This window comes from Myripristis murdjan, chromosome 4 (genome assembly GCF_902150065.1).
Source record: "Myripristis murdjan chromosome 4, fMyrMur1.1, whole genome shotgun sequence".
Taxonomy (NCBI): Eukaryota; Metazoa; Chordata; class Actinopteri; order Holocentriformes; family Holocentridae; genus Myripristis; species Myripristis murdjan.
In genome coordinates, this window is record NC_043983.1 from 13444192 (window position 1) to 13463792 (window position 19601).

General features: G+C 48.2%; 1 protein-coding gene across 2 annotated transcripts in view; it reads right to left on the minus strand.

Annotated features, from left to right (window-relative positions):
* midn (midnolin) overlaps window positions 1-19228 on the minus strand; it is a 29696-nt gene extending 10468 nt beyond the window's left edge. The window contains exons 1-7 of one of the 2 annotated variants that reach the window (XM_030049907.1): window positions 18954-19228; window positions 16256-16484; window positions 14278-14365; window positions 14023-14085; window positions 2999-3556; window positions 1301-1424; window positions 867-1190 (exon numbers count right to left, since the gene is read on the minus strand). In XM_030049907.1, coding sequence (XP_029905767.1) covers window positions 867-1190; window positions 1301-1424; window positions 2999-3556; window positions 14023-14085; window positions 14278-14365; window positions 16256-16484; window positions 18954-19029 — 1462 coding nt within the window. In that variant the 5' untranslated portion in view covers window positions 19030-19228. Of the gene's footprint in view, window positions 1-866; window positions 1191-1300; window positions 1425-2998; window positions 3557-14022; window positions 14086-14277; window positions 14366-16255; window positions 16485-16945; window positions 17111-18953 lie in introns of those variants that run through there. The other variant, XM_030049908.1, reaches the window with a different exon arrangement.
* Between the last annotated feature and the right edge of the window lie 373 nt (window positions 19229-19601).

Sequence of the window (19601 nt, forward strand, 5' to 3'; positions counted from 1 at the left end):
TCCAAACCTAGTTGCAAATGCACAATAGCCGAACTCCTGCCCCTCCTCCTGCCCCTGCCCAGCCGCTGGGCACGACGGGGATGTCAAGCCTTGTCCGGCCTCAACTAACCGCAGCCCATACATGTCCCAGCTCCAGCCCCTATCTTTAAGAGGTAAGTTAAACCAGCCAAAGCCTAATCTAATCTAAACATAGCCTAGCCCAGGCTTGAAGGGGTAAACCTATCTCCTGTGCACACAAACACAAAGCCTGCTCTGCTACCTGACAAGTGAAGCCTGACTGAACAGGTCTGGGGAAGCTTGTAATGCATTACTGAGGAGATAATACTCCCCCCACACCCTCCAACACCGTCTCTTCCTCTTCTCCGCTGTCTAAAACCCCAAGGCAATCTCGGTATGGCTGTTGTCTTTTATCTGACTTCCCCTTCTTGCCCCGTCAGTATCATAAAGGTGAAGGGAACAGGCTGAACTCGATGATGAGGCAAAATCATCATAACAGAACTGATCGTTAAGCAGGACGCGCTGTATTATGTGAATAGAAACCGAAAGACAAAGCTGATGATGAGTTTTCATATAGGGTGCAATGGATGAGCAGAGCTCATTGATATTCTGTGACAAGCTTTAGACTGCAGTCATTTCACACACACACACACACACACACACACACACACACACACATCCAAAAGCCGTGACAACTGCAGCAACATCTGCTTCTCAAGGGCTTCAGGGGCTACACAAAGCCTTTGTGTGTGTGTATGCATATGTCTGTGTGTGTGTGTGTATGTATGTGTGTGTATATGACTGTGTATCTGTTCATTGTGCATGACATGCTTGCATGAGCATAGTGAGTGTGGAGTAGAGTCACTCACCAGGGGGTTTGCACATGCGGATCTGGCTCTGGCACTGCACCAGTGGATGAAGAGTCGGTGGAGGGCTGCTAGGGTTGCCGGCGGGCACCGAGGTAGCTTTGGCAGAGAGGCCCGTCATGCCAGCGGCCGGGGGTGAAGGGGGGGGCGAGGGGGACGGGGAGGCGGGTGAGCCACACTGGGTCTGGTAACGGAGTTGAGTGAGGGAGGGGGGCACACCCTGGTAGTGGCGTGTGGCACTCAGGAGGTCGTTGAGGATCTGCAGGATGGTGCCAATGTCTCGTCTGGGACGCCCACTGCTGTCCTGGCAGTTCGGGTGCAAAGTGCCTGGGAGGGGAACCGAGGGACAGAGCGGGAGAAAGGGAACAGTTAAGATCTTGCTGCTTGCACGGCACACACACGTGATCGTTTCTTGGGCAGTGATGTTGTCTCCTCACCTGAAAAGGTCCCTGAGAAGACTCCGGGAGCATGGTTAACAAAGCTCTCAATGATGGCACCGGGCTTACGGGAGCGTGGCGAGGGACTGCTGCCACCGCTGGGGCTCTTGGTGCTGCAGTTGGCCTGGAGGAGGAACACACCAAACACAGATACAGTAAGGCTTCCGGACCAGATAAAGCTGTTGGAACAGACTTCAACATTGGTGCAAAATGTCCTCATCCCACATTGCATTAGTGTAACATGTACAGTATGTTTGCCTGCACATTTGGCAACACATGAGGATAAGCACGGCGTGTTGTGACCTATGTCCTACAGATGATGTATGCCACGCACTAAGAATGCTGGCTGGTATAGGATAGTATTGTAAATAACCTTTACTTCAGGGTGTTGTAACTAACATTTGCAGCATAGGGTGATGTAAGTAACCTATGCAGAAAAGGGTTATCGTTACACGAAACCCACAAAACAGCAAACCTGAGCTCTCTCTGTCCTGGTATGGCCCCATGAGGCCGAGCAGCTCTGGTTACCTCAAACTGATATCAGACCCTACTTGGCAACCTGTCTGCTTCACCTTAGCTTAACTTGGATCACTCTACCGAGAACTGAAAGTGAAATCGAAACCCACGCAGAGTCCTGTGTTTGTCTTCCTGCGTGCGTGTATGTGCGCGCGCGTGCATGCATGCATGTGTATGTGTGTGTGTGTGTGTATGTGTGTGTGTGTCAGACTTGTGAGAGCCACATGAGGAATAGCCGTTTCCTTTTTCTCACTGCTCTATTGGCCTGTCTTTCTATCTCCCTCGCTGAGAGCCCAACTCTCCCACATAGTCAACTGACATCTGGTTCTGTTTCACTTTCCAAAAGCCGGAGCTCGGGGAGTGAGAGAGAAAGTAAACAGCAAAGTTGGTTGGTGGAGACAACAAACTGTGTGTGTGTGTGTGTGTGTGTGTGTGCATGTATGTGTAGCTGTTGTTCAAGTAAGCCAAACTCAGCCTCCTAAAGTTGCAAAATAGGGCTGCAAAGGTTAATGATCAATGAGACAAGAACCCACACATGTAGCAGCAGCTCTAATTCACTGTCCTTCTTCCCTCCTTCCATTCTCTTTGTTTCTCTACCTCTCCTCTCCCCTTTCAACTCACTGGGCCACATGAGGTCACATGCATGCCGTGCCTTCTTGGCTTGTCTGCGTTATAGCCGCGTTCCTACGCATGTGTGCATGTCTATGTGTGTGTGTGTGTGTGTGCGTCAGTGTGTATATTTGGGAATCCAACTGCACTCCTGTGATGAGTAATTGTTTGGACTGGTGTCTGATTTGGAAGGGCACACACATCACGTGGAAACCTTCCCGAGACCTGAGTAAACCACGGGTTCGCCCTCATGCTGATAGGATATCCCGCTAATCTAATCAATCTAATGGAGGATGATTTAGTCGCATGCATGAGACTCAGGTCAAACGGCGATAACCCATCCCCTTCATTGTCCATTCATAGAAAGGTTAAGTGGATATGATGACATCGGATATTTATGTATACTTAAAGGCACAGCAACACTTATAAACGCACACAGAACACTTAAACCCAAAGCACCAAACAGGATTATGGGTGTGCGTTTAAGTTTCAGACCGCGCTCTCCTCACTGAGGTGGGGCCGATGACATAAGCACAGCTGTAATACACCGAGTAATAACACGTAATGACCCACCTCAGGGCAGAGGACTGGGGCTACAGGGCTGGCCTGGCCGCCGTGGGGGCTGGGTTGGCCTGAGGAAGGCTGGTGGTGGTGGTGGTGATGGTGGTGATGGTGGTGATGGGGCGGAGAGCGGAACAGGCCTCCAGGCAAGTGGGCCGGGCGAGGGGAGTGGGGCGGGGGAGTCGGGGGGCTACAGTGGCTGGGGGAGGGCGACTGGTGGTACATGGGCGGGAGCGGCTGGTGCGCGGAGGACAGCGGGAAGGAGGGGGAGCCCGGGGGGGAGGGGGCGGAGGGCACCGGGTGAGGCTGGGGCATGTGGGAGCTGGGGTGACTGTGCGGGTGTGGGGGGTTGTGGTGGTGGGAGTGGGGGTGAGGGTGGGGGCCGTGGGGCTGCCCCGCGGGCTGTCCCATGGCGGTCTCTGCTGCATTGCCCCGGGCAATGAGGTGTCTGTGCTGGAGCTGGGGCCCGCCGGACTGCTGCGCCGCCAACTGGAGCTGGACGAACATCATGTGATCGCCCACGCGCAGCGCCAAGGTGAGCGGGGAGCGGCCGGACAGGAAGTCACTGACCTGCAGACAGGAAATGGAAAGAGAGATATGTCGATTAACTAAAATCAGACGCCCGCTTCTTAGAAAATGCACTGAGTCAATGTACATGACTTACTGACTGTGTGTTTGTTTCAAATTGAATCAAGTATCAACAGAAAGCTAAAGCCTTTTAAAATGCCTTATGCATGTTGACTTTTTCCTTGTAAATGAGCAGCCTGTGCCATGAATGTCAGTCAAAACACACAGGACAGAGCGCTCAGCCCCCCATCTGATAGAGAGATAGATACACCCCATTAGCTCATCCTGCAATCAATCACCATTCTCCAACACTGGCCTATTTACATCTGCTGGAGAGGGGTGGGTGAAGGGACCCATTGGGAGACACACACACACACATAAACAGCCACTCCTGCATGCTTCCCACTGCCCCTCAGTCAGTCTGCGGTGCCATTCAGCACAGAGACAAAGGCCACCCTTCTGTCTGGCCCGGGGCCTGAAAAATCAGTCCTTGGTCCAGGAAATACACCCCGCCTGCCTCTCACACACAGAATGGCCGATTGTCCCGGAGTCCACGGCGGATCTGGAAGAGCTGCCCATTTTTGGTGCTCTGAGAATGGCAACAGGAGCCAAGTGTGGAGGCCCTGACTGACCCACCAGTGGCCCGGATGACACACACACACACACACACACACACACACACACACACACACACACACACAGCGGAGTTGTCACGACTTGGCTGGAGGACTCACACTAAACAACAAAAGTTCTCTTGTGCCCCCTCCTCTTGCTTTGCCTTCCCTCCCATGTCTGTGGCTCTGCTGCTGTGTCCTGCCACTCACTGCTGATGCGTGTGTGTGTGTGAGTGTGTCTGCGTCTGTGTGTGTGTGTGTTTGAGCGTGCATGTGTGTATGCATTTTCTAAGAAGACGCAGGCATTCAGGGGTCAGACAGCTTCGCTGGGTCCCTGAAGCCTCAGCGGTAATGACGTCTCAGGTTCTCCCCAAATAGAAGCAAAAGAGAAACAACAGGCCTGGGCTAACACAAAGTGACGCCTCTGTCCAAAAAGGTTTCAACACCCCCTGTTGCCTGTGTGTTTTCAAGCCTTGAGAGAGGGAGGGACGGAGGGGGTGAGGTGGCCAGGGCAACAGGGAGACAGAAGGAGCACAGAAACGCTAGGGAGGGGAGGAGAGGGCACAAAGAGACAGAGAGCAACCAGAGAGACAAGGCAGTGACAAAGCAAGGGAAGGTAAGCGAAAGAGAAACACATTCAAAGACAGGGAAGGAGAGCGAAATAGAGAGCAGAGGTTGCGCTCCTCCAGGCCCCTGCAGGCTTTGGAGTGTGCTTGTGTGGTGCTGGCCTGTAGTTAACCCTGTGAATCACCAGGCTCTGCCCTCCATCACTTCTCTCCCTTTTCTTCTGCTTATTTATTTCTCTATCGACCGCTGCCTCTCTGTAGCCGGGGTGACCTTTGCACATTGGTATTGACACACCGCGGAAAAGAGGATAGAGGGAGAAGAGAGGTGGGTGAGAGGACACGGGGGCTGGGGGACAACTGATGGTCTAAATAATCCAAACCTAAAACAACATCTCCATATTTATGAAAGGCTGGCAGCAAGGCAGAAACTCCGGCATGCCATGAGTGTAAACTCGGGGCCTAATGGCTTGTTGATACAGTCCACGCCTGCCATGATTACCCTGGTGTGGTAAAACAATAAACTCAACGGGCCCTGAAACATTGTGTTCTTGTCGAGGCAAGGCAGGGTGCGAAGTGAGGCGGAGAACAGCGCTGGGTGCTAGATGAGATGGCTCGGGGGGAAAGTGCACACACAAAAAGGTCACCTGTGACCCAACAGACAAGATGTGTGTGGGTGTGTGTGTGAGTGTGTGTGATGGGGAGAGGGGAGAGAGGGAAAAAAAAGGGTGGGGTGATGTGGGTGGAGGGTTTGATTGTGTTTCTGACTGACAGCTGTCAAGAGAATGAGTCGGCAGTTTGCCAACCCCCCCATGTGCACACACACACACACACACAAACACACACAAACTCACAGTTACACAAAGTCAGAGGCCCTGAGGGAGACTGGTAGCCCAGTGTTTAGTTTGAGGGGAGGGGAGGAGGACAGCAGAGAGGAGAGAGAATGGATGTGGGTCTGGGCTATTTCTCCATCTCACTCTGTGTGTGTGTGTGTGTGTGTGTGTGTGTGTGTGTGTGTGTGTGTGTGTGTGTGTGTGGGACGGAAGCAATGACACATCACTATCTGACATGCCTGGGGAAGACTAACTGGAGAGAGAGGGAGATAGTGAGTAAGAGTGAAAGAAAGAGAGAGAGAGAGAGAGAGAAAGCAGGGCAGCAGAAACATAAAGATAGAGAGGCGTCTTGATTACCCTTTAATGACTAGTGTGGATTATTCAAAACCACAAGATGAAATTCATGTACTCCTACTGAGCTCCTAACACCACATGGCAGACTTCAAATTAGCCTTTTTAGAGAGGCACACTTTCTCTCTCTCTCTCTCTCTCTGTCCCTCCTCCTCCGTCTCCCCATGTCTCCCTCCCTCGGTGGGTTTGTCACTCCTGATCTTGGCGTCCCAGTCGTTGACTCACAAAGTCAAATTTGAAGGTTTAGTCTCACATACATGCGACCTAAAAAAACGCATGAAGCCGTCTCCTCCTCTGTAACTGTGTATGTGACTCACATGGGGTCTCCGCACATACACACACCACCCACCACCCACCACAACATTTCCTTTAGGTAAGAAATTAAAAGGCCACAAGCCCACATAAACATAGACATTTGACTTGGGAAAGAAAATGACAGGGTGGGGGGCTCGTGACGGCTACGATCTGACCATTTCCACGATTGGTTACTCTCACATCTCTGCGGTTCCACCTTCTAATCCCGCAGAAGGTACACAAAAGGAGCCAAAACAAGCCCTCGGGTGTGGAATTCCAGTCCTCCAAACTGAGGCTCGCATCGGTTTCGCCTGACATGTCGTTTCCCAACACCTCTGACTGAAAAGGAGGGCGAACAGCTTGTGTAGCTGAGAGCCGGGGGCTGTGGAGTGGAACACCTGAAATAGGGCCTGTTTCCTGAGGGAAGGGAGGAGGCGGAGGATGATACAGCTCGGCCTGCCTGCCACAGGCTAGATTGGCTAGAGTGATCATGTAACAGCAAGCCTCTCCCAGACGGAGAGAGACTCTGAGAGAGAGAGAGAGAGACAGAGAGAGAGAGAGAGAGAGAGAGAGAGAGGAGGAGGAGGGGTTGATGGGGGGGCCTCTGGAGCTGGAGAGCTGGCTAGCAGATGATTCCCAGAGGTCTCGGCTAGCAGCTCAGCTCCAGTCCAAACATGCCTGTCTGCTCTCAGGAGCACAGCCAAGACAGCCAATGTGGCTGGCTACCACTGACGTCAGGACAAACACCAGATAGAGCTTTCTGGAACATCACAGGCAAACAAAAGAGAGCTCCTCGGCCTGTCTTTGAATCTGCAGCTGACTCCCATTTCTTTTTCCACCTCGTTCCTCACAGTACACTCGAAAAAAAATTCCAAGCCTGTGCAAAAGCAACTTAAGGCTGTCTGTGGTGGTTTGTTTTGAGAGAGGCAAGACAAGGAGAGCGGAGGGCCCCACTTTTGTTGTGTTAAGACAGGCAGAGAGAGACCAGCTCGTCATTGTTCTCCCGATGCAGCAGCAGCGGTATGCAAAGAGAGGAGGTACAGGAGAGGTCATGCCACGAGAGTCTGTCTGTGTTTGTTCAAATCAGACACAAGACATAAAGGGGGTTATATACCATCCAATGTCATGACACAGGAGTCTATTCAGACACACACAGGTGTTGATAAAAAGCTGTCCCACCTCATTACCATCCCCATCAACCATTTTGTTTCGGTTGCTGGGGGCCAGGGTGGCATTTTGTTTAGCAGCAGGCACTGGCTGCTCTGCGGTGATGGGGGAGAGTATGATAAGGGGCAGCCGGGGGAGGAGGGGTGGAGCAAAGATGGAGGAAAATGGGGAGGATGGCAGGAGAGAAGGAGGGAGCAAGGATGTTAAGGGGGATGGGGGATGCGGGAGATGGGGGTAGGGTGTCAGAGTGGTGGTGGTGGTGGTGGTGGGTGATGAAATATTCAGTGAGAGTGTGCCTCTGGCTCCTTCCCTCTTTTTTTCTCTCGACATCTCTGGCTGACAGTTTTATTTATTGGGGTCCCTGTGGTTCAAGGAACTCATTTGCAGTCGTTCTTCCTTTGCACACTAAGCGAACTAAGGGAGAGAGATAAGGAGAGAGGGAGGAAGAGACGTTGAGAGACTGAGGGAGGGTGAGCGAGGGAGGGAGGGAGAGAGCGCTGGCAGCACTGAGCTGACATTCATGAACAACTGAGCAGCTTTGTGCTGGAGAAAAGAGGATAGAGGATTGAAGGGCAGGATAGAGGGATGGAATGAGGGAAGCCTTCAGAGGAAGAAGCGGTCTCCTCCAGCCACATTCTGGCTCCAGTGCAGCTGTTCACCTATCAAACAGCCAGGTGAAAGGTGGGGTTCAAAACCCCTGCTTATTAACCTGCCTATCGACCTAGATGTTTTGATCGCACCAGGACACTATTGATAGTCTTGGTGCAGACACATACTGGCTAAAGATGCAATAACAGCCTCTCAAAAGAGAAGAGGAAAAAAAATCAATGCCTTGCATCATGCCCCAAATCCTAAAAGCAGGCCAGGCGCTCTTCAAAGGCCCCATTGGAGAAATAGACGTCTGTAATACTGCCTGATAAGAAACAGAGGGGGCAAGAGGAGCAAGCGAGGACCAGCTGGCTCATCGCTGAATTTGATCGGCTGAGTGAAAAGAGAGATCAGAATGGCAAAGTTCATAATGATCATGTTCCTGCAAAACCCCACACTCCTCACACTCCAACTGTGACAACAATCCAACTGACCAACTGCATTGAGCTCTTTGACACACACACGCAGCCCTTTCAACCCCCAACCCTCCTGCGTTCGCTCAATTTCAGCTCAGACAACAGCAAAGAAGCCTCCCTCTCTGTCTCTTGCTCGGTTTTCGCCTGCAGTAAAACAGCACCTGCCTCTCATGCTCCTCTCTTTCATAAACACTCCTGCACAGCGCCTTTGATACCCACTGATTAATACGTTCTATCCACCGCTGATGGGGAAGTGTGGGGAAAGGGGGCTCTGCTTAACAGCGATCAGTGTCTACAACCAGTCAAAGGGAGCAGTCGATACTTGTAAAAGCAACATCAGCAGCAGCAATAACAACAGGAGACGGAGAATGGCACCTCACCTGTGTGAGACACAGGTGAAAAAGTGGATTTTCTGTTCAGTGTGTCCCTGTGGACAGAAGCGATTACAGAGAACATAAAATTGAGATGTGGCTGCAATCCCTTCCAGTGAGCGGTAGAAACAGGCGTCAAGTCATGGTTAGTGGGTACAACCAATAAAGGAAGAGACTGAAAACTCAAGAGGCACAGTCAACAAGGCAGGAGGAGGTTGCGGACTGGGAGTAAGAAAGAGATGGAGCAAGAAATAAACCCCATGAAGGTTTCTTTATTCAGAAACACACCTCCTCTCACCTTTCTCTGGTTTGTATTCTAAAGCAAGTGAATTCACCTGGGATTTTGGGGGTGCCAGTGACAGAAGCCTTGACCCCGGCCTCTCTGGTTTCACAGGAGTGTGTGCCTAATTGGCTTCACGAAGAAGGTGGTGGCTATCAGATGTGAAATTCCTGGCCTCCATCCTCCCACACAGTAGCCCCACTAGTCACGATGCCTGCTACTTGAATCACAAAGGCTTGCTGCCGCCAGGGAACGGAAAACAATGATGGTCACGACTCAGATATAGAGACATAAGATTCCCTGGCTGCTGGACGCGTGAACACACAAAGGCGCAGAGAAATTAAAAAAGCATGTCAGTACACACACACACACACACACAAGCATGGATGAGTATACACAATAGGACAATGAAATCCTCTGCAAAATCCATCTCTCCTTGATTGCTCAACAACACACCTTGATTCTCTTCACCCCTCCCAGCATCCCCCCACCCACTGTGTGTATAAGCATCACAAAGGGGATTATACAGGTGCAAAAATACTCCGTGATCAGCTTATTAATGCAATTTTCAAGGCCAGGATTTACATGAGTAGGGACTGAATAGGCCTTTAGATCAGAATTGTCTTTCATTCCATACACAAATAGATTTACACATTCAGCGACAAATTGATTTCTTTAGCTTTCATTTAGGTAACAAAAAGGCATGTATTTACCATTCTACGGAGCAAAGACTCCCTCTCTTTAGCTGTATGCATATAAAAAGCCTTCATTTAAATGGCAGCGACAAGGACAGAGGGGGTTGTGTGCTATAAAAAAGGGGAGGCTTCTCTATTGACCAACAGACTGACTCCGTCATTTTTCAATTCCTTCCACTCCCAAATCCTCAATACAATTACTCTCCAATGATTTCCAGTAGTGTCCATCTGGCTGATTAACTAGAATCTAGATAAAGTGGGCACAGGGTGCAGGACTGGAAAAAGAAACATTATTGACTAACAACACACAGACATGCACAGGTACACACAAACACACACCGAATGCACACAGTTTGCTGTCCACATGCACAGAATTCTCAGCAAACTGCCTTTTCTATATATAATCTAGTCACCAATTCTCTCTAGCAGTGGATATCTCAGTAAAATGCCCTCTGCCCTTGTTCCTCTTTATTTCAGTCTGTCTGTGAGACTCCCTCCTCTATTTCTTCATCTCTGAGTCACGCAAGCGTGTGCACCCCTCCTCCCAATTACCTCCAACCTACAGAACAACTTGTACACACGCACACACAGAGGACAGAACGACTTGTACGCAGAGCTGTCTCTCTCTCTCTCTTTCTGCTCTCCTCCACCTGTCTGGCCCAGCATGGCACCCCCTGAGGGAGGCCGCACAGAGAAAATGAGGCGAGGGTGACCCAGCGGCGACTCCCTGCATATTGTTAGATCCCACTAGTTTGCATCTGTCCACTTCTAGACACAATGACAAAGCCGTTCCAAATCCTGGAGGAGGAGGAAGAGGGGAAGTATAAGGAGAGCAGAGGGAGGCTGCCGGCAGGAGCAATGCCTTGGAGGAGGGAGGGAACGAGGGAGGAAAGCAGAACAGATATGTAACAACATAGTCCACAGGGACACGAGCAGTGGCAACACACCACCTCCTCCCAAGGCAATCTGTGTTACTCTTCAAGGCAAAATTTGTCAATCTGCAGCATGCCGAGCCTAACTCCAGCTGGGCTGGGCATTGATTTTGAAACCAGCAAGCACCACTGTAGCTGCAGTCAATTGGATATATCCAAGGCCTATAGATGTATGGAGGATGAAAGGAGGTCATGGGGGAGAGCCAAACTTAAAGGCTGGCCCTCAATCATTGTGGTGTGTTAGAGGGTTTGTCAGCTGGGCAGGTTTGGTGTTCATGCTTTAAGACAGGAACAAAGAGGTGGCTGCATGGGGGAAGGGCAATGGGGGATGGTGAGGGTGATGCCTGCCTGCCTGGTTGGCTTTCATTCTAACATCAATGTGCATCAATGAGCAAATAGTCCCTGTGTGCAGGGAGGGACACATAATCCTTCTCTTTCTGTCAAATACCAAGATCAATAGGTGGAGAGCTGATGTCACAGCCTACATATGCCCACAAAATAAAAAGTAAATATTACTTTTGCTTCCCGTCATTGCCTGTCTTGTAAATATACATTCATTTTACTAGTGGGATCAGACATTTTCTCATTCTCCAAGCAGGCTCAGAAATCCTCTTAAATATACCCTGTCAATTCTGTGGTGCGTGTGCATGTGTGCATGCGCATGGGTGCATATGTAAGCTGTACACACAACCTCTATTTGGCAGACAGAAGAGAGTAGAAAATACTACCGTTTTGATGGGCTGTCAGGAGGTAGTGGCTTAATGCAGCTTAGATGTCATGACTAAAGTCTACTGAGATGCCAGGGGAGGAATTAAGGCAGTCTGTGTTATATAGCCTCGCTATAGAAGCCAGCCATCGTCGCCAAACTGAAGCAGCTACGCGGCCCTGTTAGCCAGACTTGCAAACCACAGCACATTGAAATTATAGGGCCCTGGAAGAGCTGTTAAGCAGAAACGCGAAAGGGAGAGGGAAGGAGGAGAAGGAAGGAGGGAGCAAAGGGGGGAAAAAAATCCTATTTCGATAATTGCCAGGGCTCCCTTTCCATAAAACACTTTCTATCTAGCTCAGCCCTCTCCCTAGAAGGTGTCATGTTCTGCCTTGGTTGGCTGGCTAGCCCTTAGAGCTGGACTCCCCAGAATCCTGATAGAGGAGAAGACATAAAGTGATCTGTCCTGCCGTGACACACACACATCACTTTCTGGCCAAAACATCCCATCTTGAAACCAGATCTCACAAGACCAAAAAGACGGCTGGATCGAGGCGGGTGGGGTGGGGGGGGCAGTCGGACACTGGCTATCTCGCGTGCTTGCGGCTGCCCCCCCAGGAGCTAACAAGCACCCCACATACTTCACTGCGGCTATTTTTGGGTGTATGGGCATATCAGTTATCGTATCAGACACTTTTAAGAGCTAAGTGTATTGATTGATTTTTGATAGCCCCAGAGTTGGGGAAAGAGAGGAAATGAGGAAAAGCTTTTGTGATCCTATTTTCTAATCTTACTCGGATCCGTAATCTCTCCGCAATCTATATCATTCCATTCCGCCTCATGAATTATAAAGAGGAATCAATTTCCCTGGATAAAAACACAGTAAAGCAGCTTTATGCCTTTATTTTAACCTTTTACCCCGCTATCATTCTTACTCGGCCTTTTATTCTTGTTATTCCTACCATGGAACTGTAATTAATAGTACAGGAAATGAATACAACAGTAGTGTTCATTTGAGAAGCAATATGTAAGCAGTCTTCTCATGAGTCATACCAATGAATTTAAGAGTAAGTGCAGTGGAGAGAGAGAAAGAGAGACAGAGAGAGAGAGAGAGAGACAGAGAGAGAGAGAGAGAGATGCTTTTCTGGGATAGAGGCAGATGAATTATTATCTGATTTTTAAATCTTTTTTTTTTTTTTTGAAATCACAATCACTGTGCAAGGCTTGCTTCTAGCCCACCCTCCTCCAACACACACACACACACATGCAAACACACATTCCCTTACACACACCTACACACACTCAGTCATCTGCTGTCAGTGCTACGAGAGGCATGCTGAGTTCACACACACAACAAGGCCAGGATTTCCACCATAGAATTACCAGCAGGGAACGAAGCCACACTGAGCCCTCCCCCAGCCCCCCGCCAACCCCCCTCCCACCCCATCCATCTACCAACAAACCACATCCTCTAACAAAACTTCTCAATAAAACGCATCATTCTCTTGACAAATTCACCAGGATGTGTGCACCATCCGCTCGTTACATCAGTATCAAAGTTTCGCCATCTTGTCCTGTTTTGACATCAGTCAGCCGCGTCTCGGTGATGCAGTTACGTACATCTCAAGGTTACCCAACGCCACAAAGGAAGTCGACTTGAGTCAGTCAGCCAGTCAGTCAGCTGCAGAGAGTGCTTCATACGTCACTGCTGTTGTCTGTGTGCATTCAACCTTATCGCCTCTCGCTCTCGCTCTGTGGCTAGCGAGGAAAACTCATGCCTTTTTCGCTTTACTCTCACTATTGATCACATTGGTGAGTCATGCCACACTGAGTCAGATGTATACTGTTCACTAGACTCGCAGAGCCGCTGCGCTGCAAGTATAGGGTGTAGAACACGTCCCAGGCATCTCAGCACGCTATGCTTCCAGGAACGCTATGCTAATATTGACTGAGAAGACTGTCATTTGACAGTCCAGTTCTGTATTTACGATTGAGTAAGTAAGTAACTGCATGCAGCCACAGTACGCTTCCTGGAAACTTGTGTGTGTGAGTGTGTGTGTGTGTGTGTGTGTGTGTGTGTGTGTGTGTGGTAGTGCAACAAATGCAGAAAGAGTGAGAGAGATTAGAGATGAAGGTGTAAACAGAAAGGTAGGGCTGAGTCTTATGTGCTAGTCTTCTCAGCAGCACACAAACGAGTCTTTCTTGGGTGGCGTTTGCTTGGGCCTCTCTCACTTGCATGCACACACACACACACACATTCACAAATGTTACTAGGATACGGTGGGTGTTGCTGCTTATTATATACTGACAGCTCACACTGGATGTCCAGCTTGGCTTGTTCAAGAGGCTGAGATTAGACAAGCAAAGAGGCTTGTGTTGCCTGTTCATCTCTCTCTCTCTCTCTCTCTCTCTCTCTCTCATCTGGGCATTACACTATATGAACTCCATTTCTCCAAGGCTACAACCTCCTATTCAAACAAATACACAAAGCCCAAATCTCCTGACTTATACTCAGGCCATGTAGCACAGCAGCTTTTGTTGTTGTTGTTGTTGTTTTTACATGTAACACAAATGTCAACAGACAGAGAGAGCCCCTTACCTGAGTTTCTGTTAGACTCTCCAAGGCTTGCATCACTGACTGCTCGGGTCTTGATGCTTGAGACTGCATTGCACAAAGGGAATGGAGGTGCAAACAAATCAATATGTTATTGTGGACTAGAAATGAATGGACATCTATTAAGACGGAGAAATTAATATGCAGTTCTATACTAATGATGTGATAATGAATTCAGTATTAAAGGCTGGATCCCAAATAATTATTCTGTTTAACTAAATACAATTACACAGTCCTTACCATTAAGCCAGCTTCAACTGTTGGTACAAGCGTTAACTTGCTCCCATCTGAGATCCCTAGATCCTGGAGTTTACCCGAACTTAGTCGCCTGCGGGGTTAGAGAGAACAACATAATTAGACCGTGCTGACAATATCTTCTCTCCTCAGACACACAAACACTCTTCAGCCAGGGGGGCAGACAGACTTCAAAACTAGTTTGAAAAAGAGCCGTGGGTGAAAAGCTCCTTGAAAGAGAAGTATTGATTGGCCTGTCATATTTCAATTTCGAGTATAGTGGAGCTTGACAACTGCTCGCAGTGGATATTTGGCACCACTGCCACTTGCCTAAGTGGAGGTAAGTATTTTCTTTTGGCATTTTGAGTTAAGGGACTGGAGGATGGAAGCTCAATACTAAAAGCAAAAAACACAATCTTTTAAATAATACCAAGAATTAACAAAATAAAATAGAGAGTGCAAAAATGTATTTTGGACATTGGTGACCTGCAGATGCTTATGGCAGCAGCCTATCTAGTTTTAGAGACTGTTTAACAGTATAATACACATTTTAGTGAGTATCAGCCCCCAACTGTGGAAGTGCTTCTCATTTTTTTCTTGCAAGTAAGTGATGATGTGTTATCACCACTCACAGCCAAGTATAATGACTCTTTGCCTCCTGTGGTGGAGCATGTTTAGGACAGCCTACTGTACAGTCATGACCCAAATCTCACCCCATGAGGCTGAACAAAGGCACTCAACACTCAAATTACTGTAGGTCTTCTGTTTGGGGTGAGGGGGGATTAAAAAGGAGGTTTTCAGGTTTTAAAGGATGATGCGATTTGTTGGGTGATTACATGGGGGTGGGTGCAAAAACAATGCACTGTTTGCATGCAATAAACCCCCCCGATTTTTTTTTTTGCATACCACCACCAGCGTCATTGTTAGTCCATTTATCCCGAGCCTGATTCATTTGGGGAAACAGCTAACAGTTGCATAGTTTCAGTTACTTTTAAATAATAAAAGGGCAAGGCGTTGTTTAACTACGCCCATTGTCCATGCAGAGCTCCCATCATCTGAATAATATAGCAGCAGCTTCCAAGTGCTGAGAGGGGTGGGCCACCCTTTAAAGGGACTGGGAAAACCTATATTTCACGCCTATGCATGAACCGAAACCAACCAGGAGCCATCTGCCTCCAAAGCTGCTTGTCGGGCTATTGCTACACTATCACGCAGGAAAACACGGCTTTACGCAATGCACAGTGCAATCACTCATCCCCCGCTGAATACAGTCACATTTCTCCGTAACTCAACAAATGCACGATTTCAAAAGTCTGTGTGTCAGATAAACAGCGTGTCCGTACCGCAGCGGAGTAAATAAAAGAAGGGCTCCGGTGCGCAGCCATCCTCGCCCGTGTGACTTCAACTCATCAATGTTTAACGTGCTCGATTCGAACAATATTAGCAATTCAATCGTGGTTCGGTATTTATAATGAACGAGGGAGGAATCGATGCAAGTGTGCGGATCGTGTCGTCAATACTGCTCCAGTGACCGGCGCGTCCCCAATGCGTAATTTCTATACCGAGCATCCTGCTGGTCAATAGCATGTTCCCTTGAATAAATTGCTAACAGAAGCAGCCAAGGTCGTCCCTGAAACACCTGAGAGCTCAGCCGCAGATAAATGTAAAAAAATATTGAACATAGGCTACTGCATTGCATAGCCTTTTACGCGCACTGGAGGACTAGACGGGATGTAGACTACTAGAAAGTAAAGCCACTTAAACCACATTTTCAATTGTGGGATAGAGTTTGCAATTATTTATTCGTGCAAATAAATAGTATCAAACCAATTCAGTTGTGATCCCATTAGAGGAAATGTGGGTTATAACGTGTTTTCTTTCTGAATGGTTTTGTTTAGGCTTTTTTTTTTTTTTTTTTTTGCTGCTGACCAACTGGAGCTTGGAGTGCATTTCCCACTGCATTTCAATAATTACTGTTACTCACGTTTCTTTGTGTAGAAGGGCGAGCCTCTCTTTTGGTACTTTGAGTCTTTGCGACAGTCTCCTCTTCAGTCCCTCCACGGTCTCCTCCAGGGGCAGGGAGAGCTCGAAGCGTGTGCCGGTGGTGGACTGGATGAACAGATTCATGGAGGGCTCAGTCGGGACGGCCTCGCAGGAAGAAGCCCCGCGACTGGTGCAGCTCCGGGCGCTGGGATGTTGGTCCATCCGATAACCTGTGGTCAAAGTGGGGCAGACAAGACGAGCAGAGCGGTGGATGAAGACGGTGAGGAGGATGAAGAAGCAGATCCTTTATTTCTGCTACCGTCCCTTCTGCTGGAGAGAGAGGGTCTGCTTTCAAATCAAAGGGAGCATTCAGGGAGCGCTCTCTTTCTCTCTCTCTCTCTCTCTCTCTCTCTCTCTCTCTGATGGTGCCTCCTTTCTCTGTGTCTCCAAGAGTCAGAATAAAACCAAGTCCGTCCTCTATCCGGTCGCTATTATGAGAATATTCCCCCGGTAAAGTCAACTACATAAGGCTTTTGTTGTGTTTGTTATTTTTTCTCTCTGTTGCCTTTTCCAATGTGCACGCCAAATGTCTCAGATTCCTAAATGCTACATAGGTGGGCAAATGCCAGCCAGAAACGCAAGTATTTGTCAGGAAAAAATGCCATGCACGCTCATTTACGAACACGGTTACCTTTGAAACAGAAAATGTGAGGACCGATTAAAAAAAAAAAAAAAAGATTGAAATTCCTCCCGGTGCTTTGGAAGCTTTTTGCAAGCTTTAGAGGACAAAATACACGAACTGTAAGCTGCAAAGCCTCATACGGCTAACACTGAGAGGCTCTCCGCTGCGCACTCATACCCACGGCAGCTCCAATGAAAAATCGACAATGAACATTGTCACAAAGTATCCCACTTCCACCATCGATAAAACACGCCCACAGCCTTGAAACGGCCCGGCCAATCACAGGAGAGCTCCTTTAGGACGCCGCTGATCTCAACCAATAGAGAGAAGAGATCCACACCCACGTGGAGGGCAGGCAAGTTTAGGCCATTCATAATAAATTACAGCAAAGAACAAAACATGTCCCAATACCACGGTAGCTCAGTGCAGTGTTTCACTAACTCACTTCCAAAGTGCTGTTTTGGTCATAGCTCGCATTTGTGCCTAAAGTTAATATCTGCACGCCCACAGTGTGAAACCTGAACCAAGTTAACAAATCTCAATCTTCAATAAAAACAGTGTCTTTGGGATAAAACTTCACCATGAGGGAGTCGGTGGTCCATTGAACCTCTGGCCACAAGTCATGGCAGCCAATGACACAGCAGTAAAGTATTCTATTAATTAATAACAACAGGACAATTACACAAGAAGTCCACGCTGAAGTCCTGTGTTTTGGTTCACAGATGACGTATGTTAAGTTCCTCAGGGAATATTTTGCCTCCATCATACACTGTCATTACAGTGTAAAAAAAAAAAAAAAAAAAAAAAAAAAAAAAAAGATCAGTGTGTTGCGCAATCCACCCTGAGAGATCTGAGTTATCTCTCTCGGCTTTAATAGCTCTAGTAGTGCTGACGCCATCCTCTTTCCCCTGACCTCTACGACATGCTGCAGCATTTAAGTTGTCACGAATGGTATGCAAATTACGCATTAGACGAGTTATGCTATTCAGGAAGCATCAGTAAACAAACCAAATCGACCCTTTAAGTGTTAGAGAGAGAGAGAGAGATAGTGGCAGACAGAGTTGTTGGGACTTGGCAAACAGAGAAACCAGTCTATAGAGGCAAATATGACATATGGTTTGCCTATTTATAATGAGTATTCAAGGAGACTGATGCTGTAGTGCAAGTTTAGACAGTCATGTGTATGCACTCTCAAGTGACTCATAGGAAAGCTACTCCTCTGCTCAGGCGAAAACAAGCATCAGGCAAAATTGCCCTGACAGAGCAACTTAGGGAGAGACGGGGACAGTGAGATGGACAACCTAAAGTGACACCATAAAATCACCCGTCCACTGAGTTCACTTGTCCAAAACCGCACGACTCCTCTAAAACTAGTGTCCCTTCTACGAGATACTCTAGCGCCCCCCAGTGGCCAATGATGAAACCACCACAAACACAAAACGAGCGACTATTCGTTTACTCATGCTCCAAGGTTAGAGCAACTTGTGAGTTAACAGCAAGCTGAAAAATTCTTTGGCGATATGATAACAGTCAGCTTGTTATTTGGAGAAATTCATCCTCTGGTAAAAGAGTACAAGAATTCAGTTTTCTCTGTCCCTGACAATTGTTTTAGTACTATAAACATACAGTATATGCGCATGTATCTTAAGGTAGAATTTAGTCATGTTGTTGTGCCCAGGTACAGGAAAAGGTAAGGAAACCGAATGTGTAATAAGTCGATCTCAGTAATGTCCTACTGCCAACAAAGCATAACGGAGGGCACTGTGCTGCCGTCAATTCCTGTAAGTTAATGATGTCCACGGTGTTACGTGGAATTACGTGTTGAAAACGCGCTCTTATCGGCGTGTGATTAACTGATCATCTCCAATCAGTTTCTCACTCCCCTGCACAGTAGCCTTTGTTTAACCTTTCCGAGTCATAAAAGCCTATAAATCAAGTCACAGACAGTGAATGTCAGTTCAAATAATTCAGTACTGTTAAGGTAGATTGTTTGGACTTGCTGTCAAGGTGCACTTACCAATTATTGTGGCGAAAACTTTAAAGCTTCGCGTAAAAGTCTCCGGCGTTCCAATCTGTTCCCCCAGCTTTGGCATGTAAGGTGTACCCAGGCTGAGATAAATCTTTATTAAATCCAAACACTTGAGTATCCACAAGATGAGTTATTCTCGGCAAATTCTCCGGCAGGTCCGTGCGTCTCCAGTGCGCAACGTTACGCACTCAGCTGAGGGACTCCTGGCCAATAAGGAGCTCCAGTCAAGTCAGGGATGTTTCTGTGTGTCGTTTGTACACAAGTGTCTGTCTTGGTTTGAGTGTAGTTTTGGGAGGTGAGACACCTCTTAACCGAGTGTTCTCGGATATGGGTGGAGAGTAGTGTTCTTGTTGTGTCAGCATGTGATTTTAAGGTGGCATAGCTCCGCTGTAACCGCATCTAACAAATGTACGATCCACGAAGGGAAAGAATGTGCCCACGCAAAGCCGCGAGATAAAGATATCCAACTGTATCAATGGCGTGGCGATCCGAACAAGAGGAGATGCTTTTTAAATGTAGTAGATACTAAAATAGAACTGGACCATCACAGCTATGTGGTTACGACCTTAACAAAGAGTCAATGAAATGAATGCTTTAGCGATATCAGGGGTGTTGCCATTCTTTGACGACAGAAAG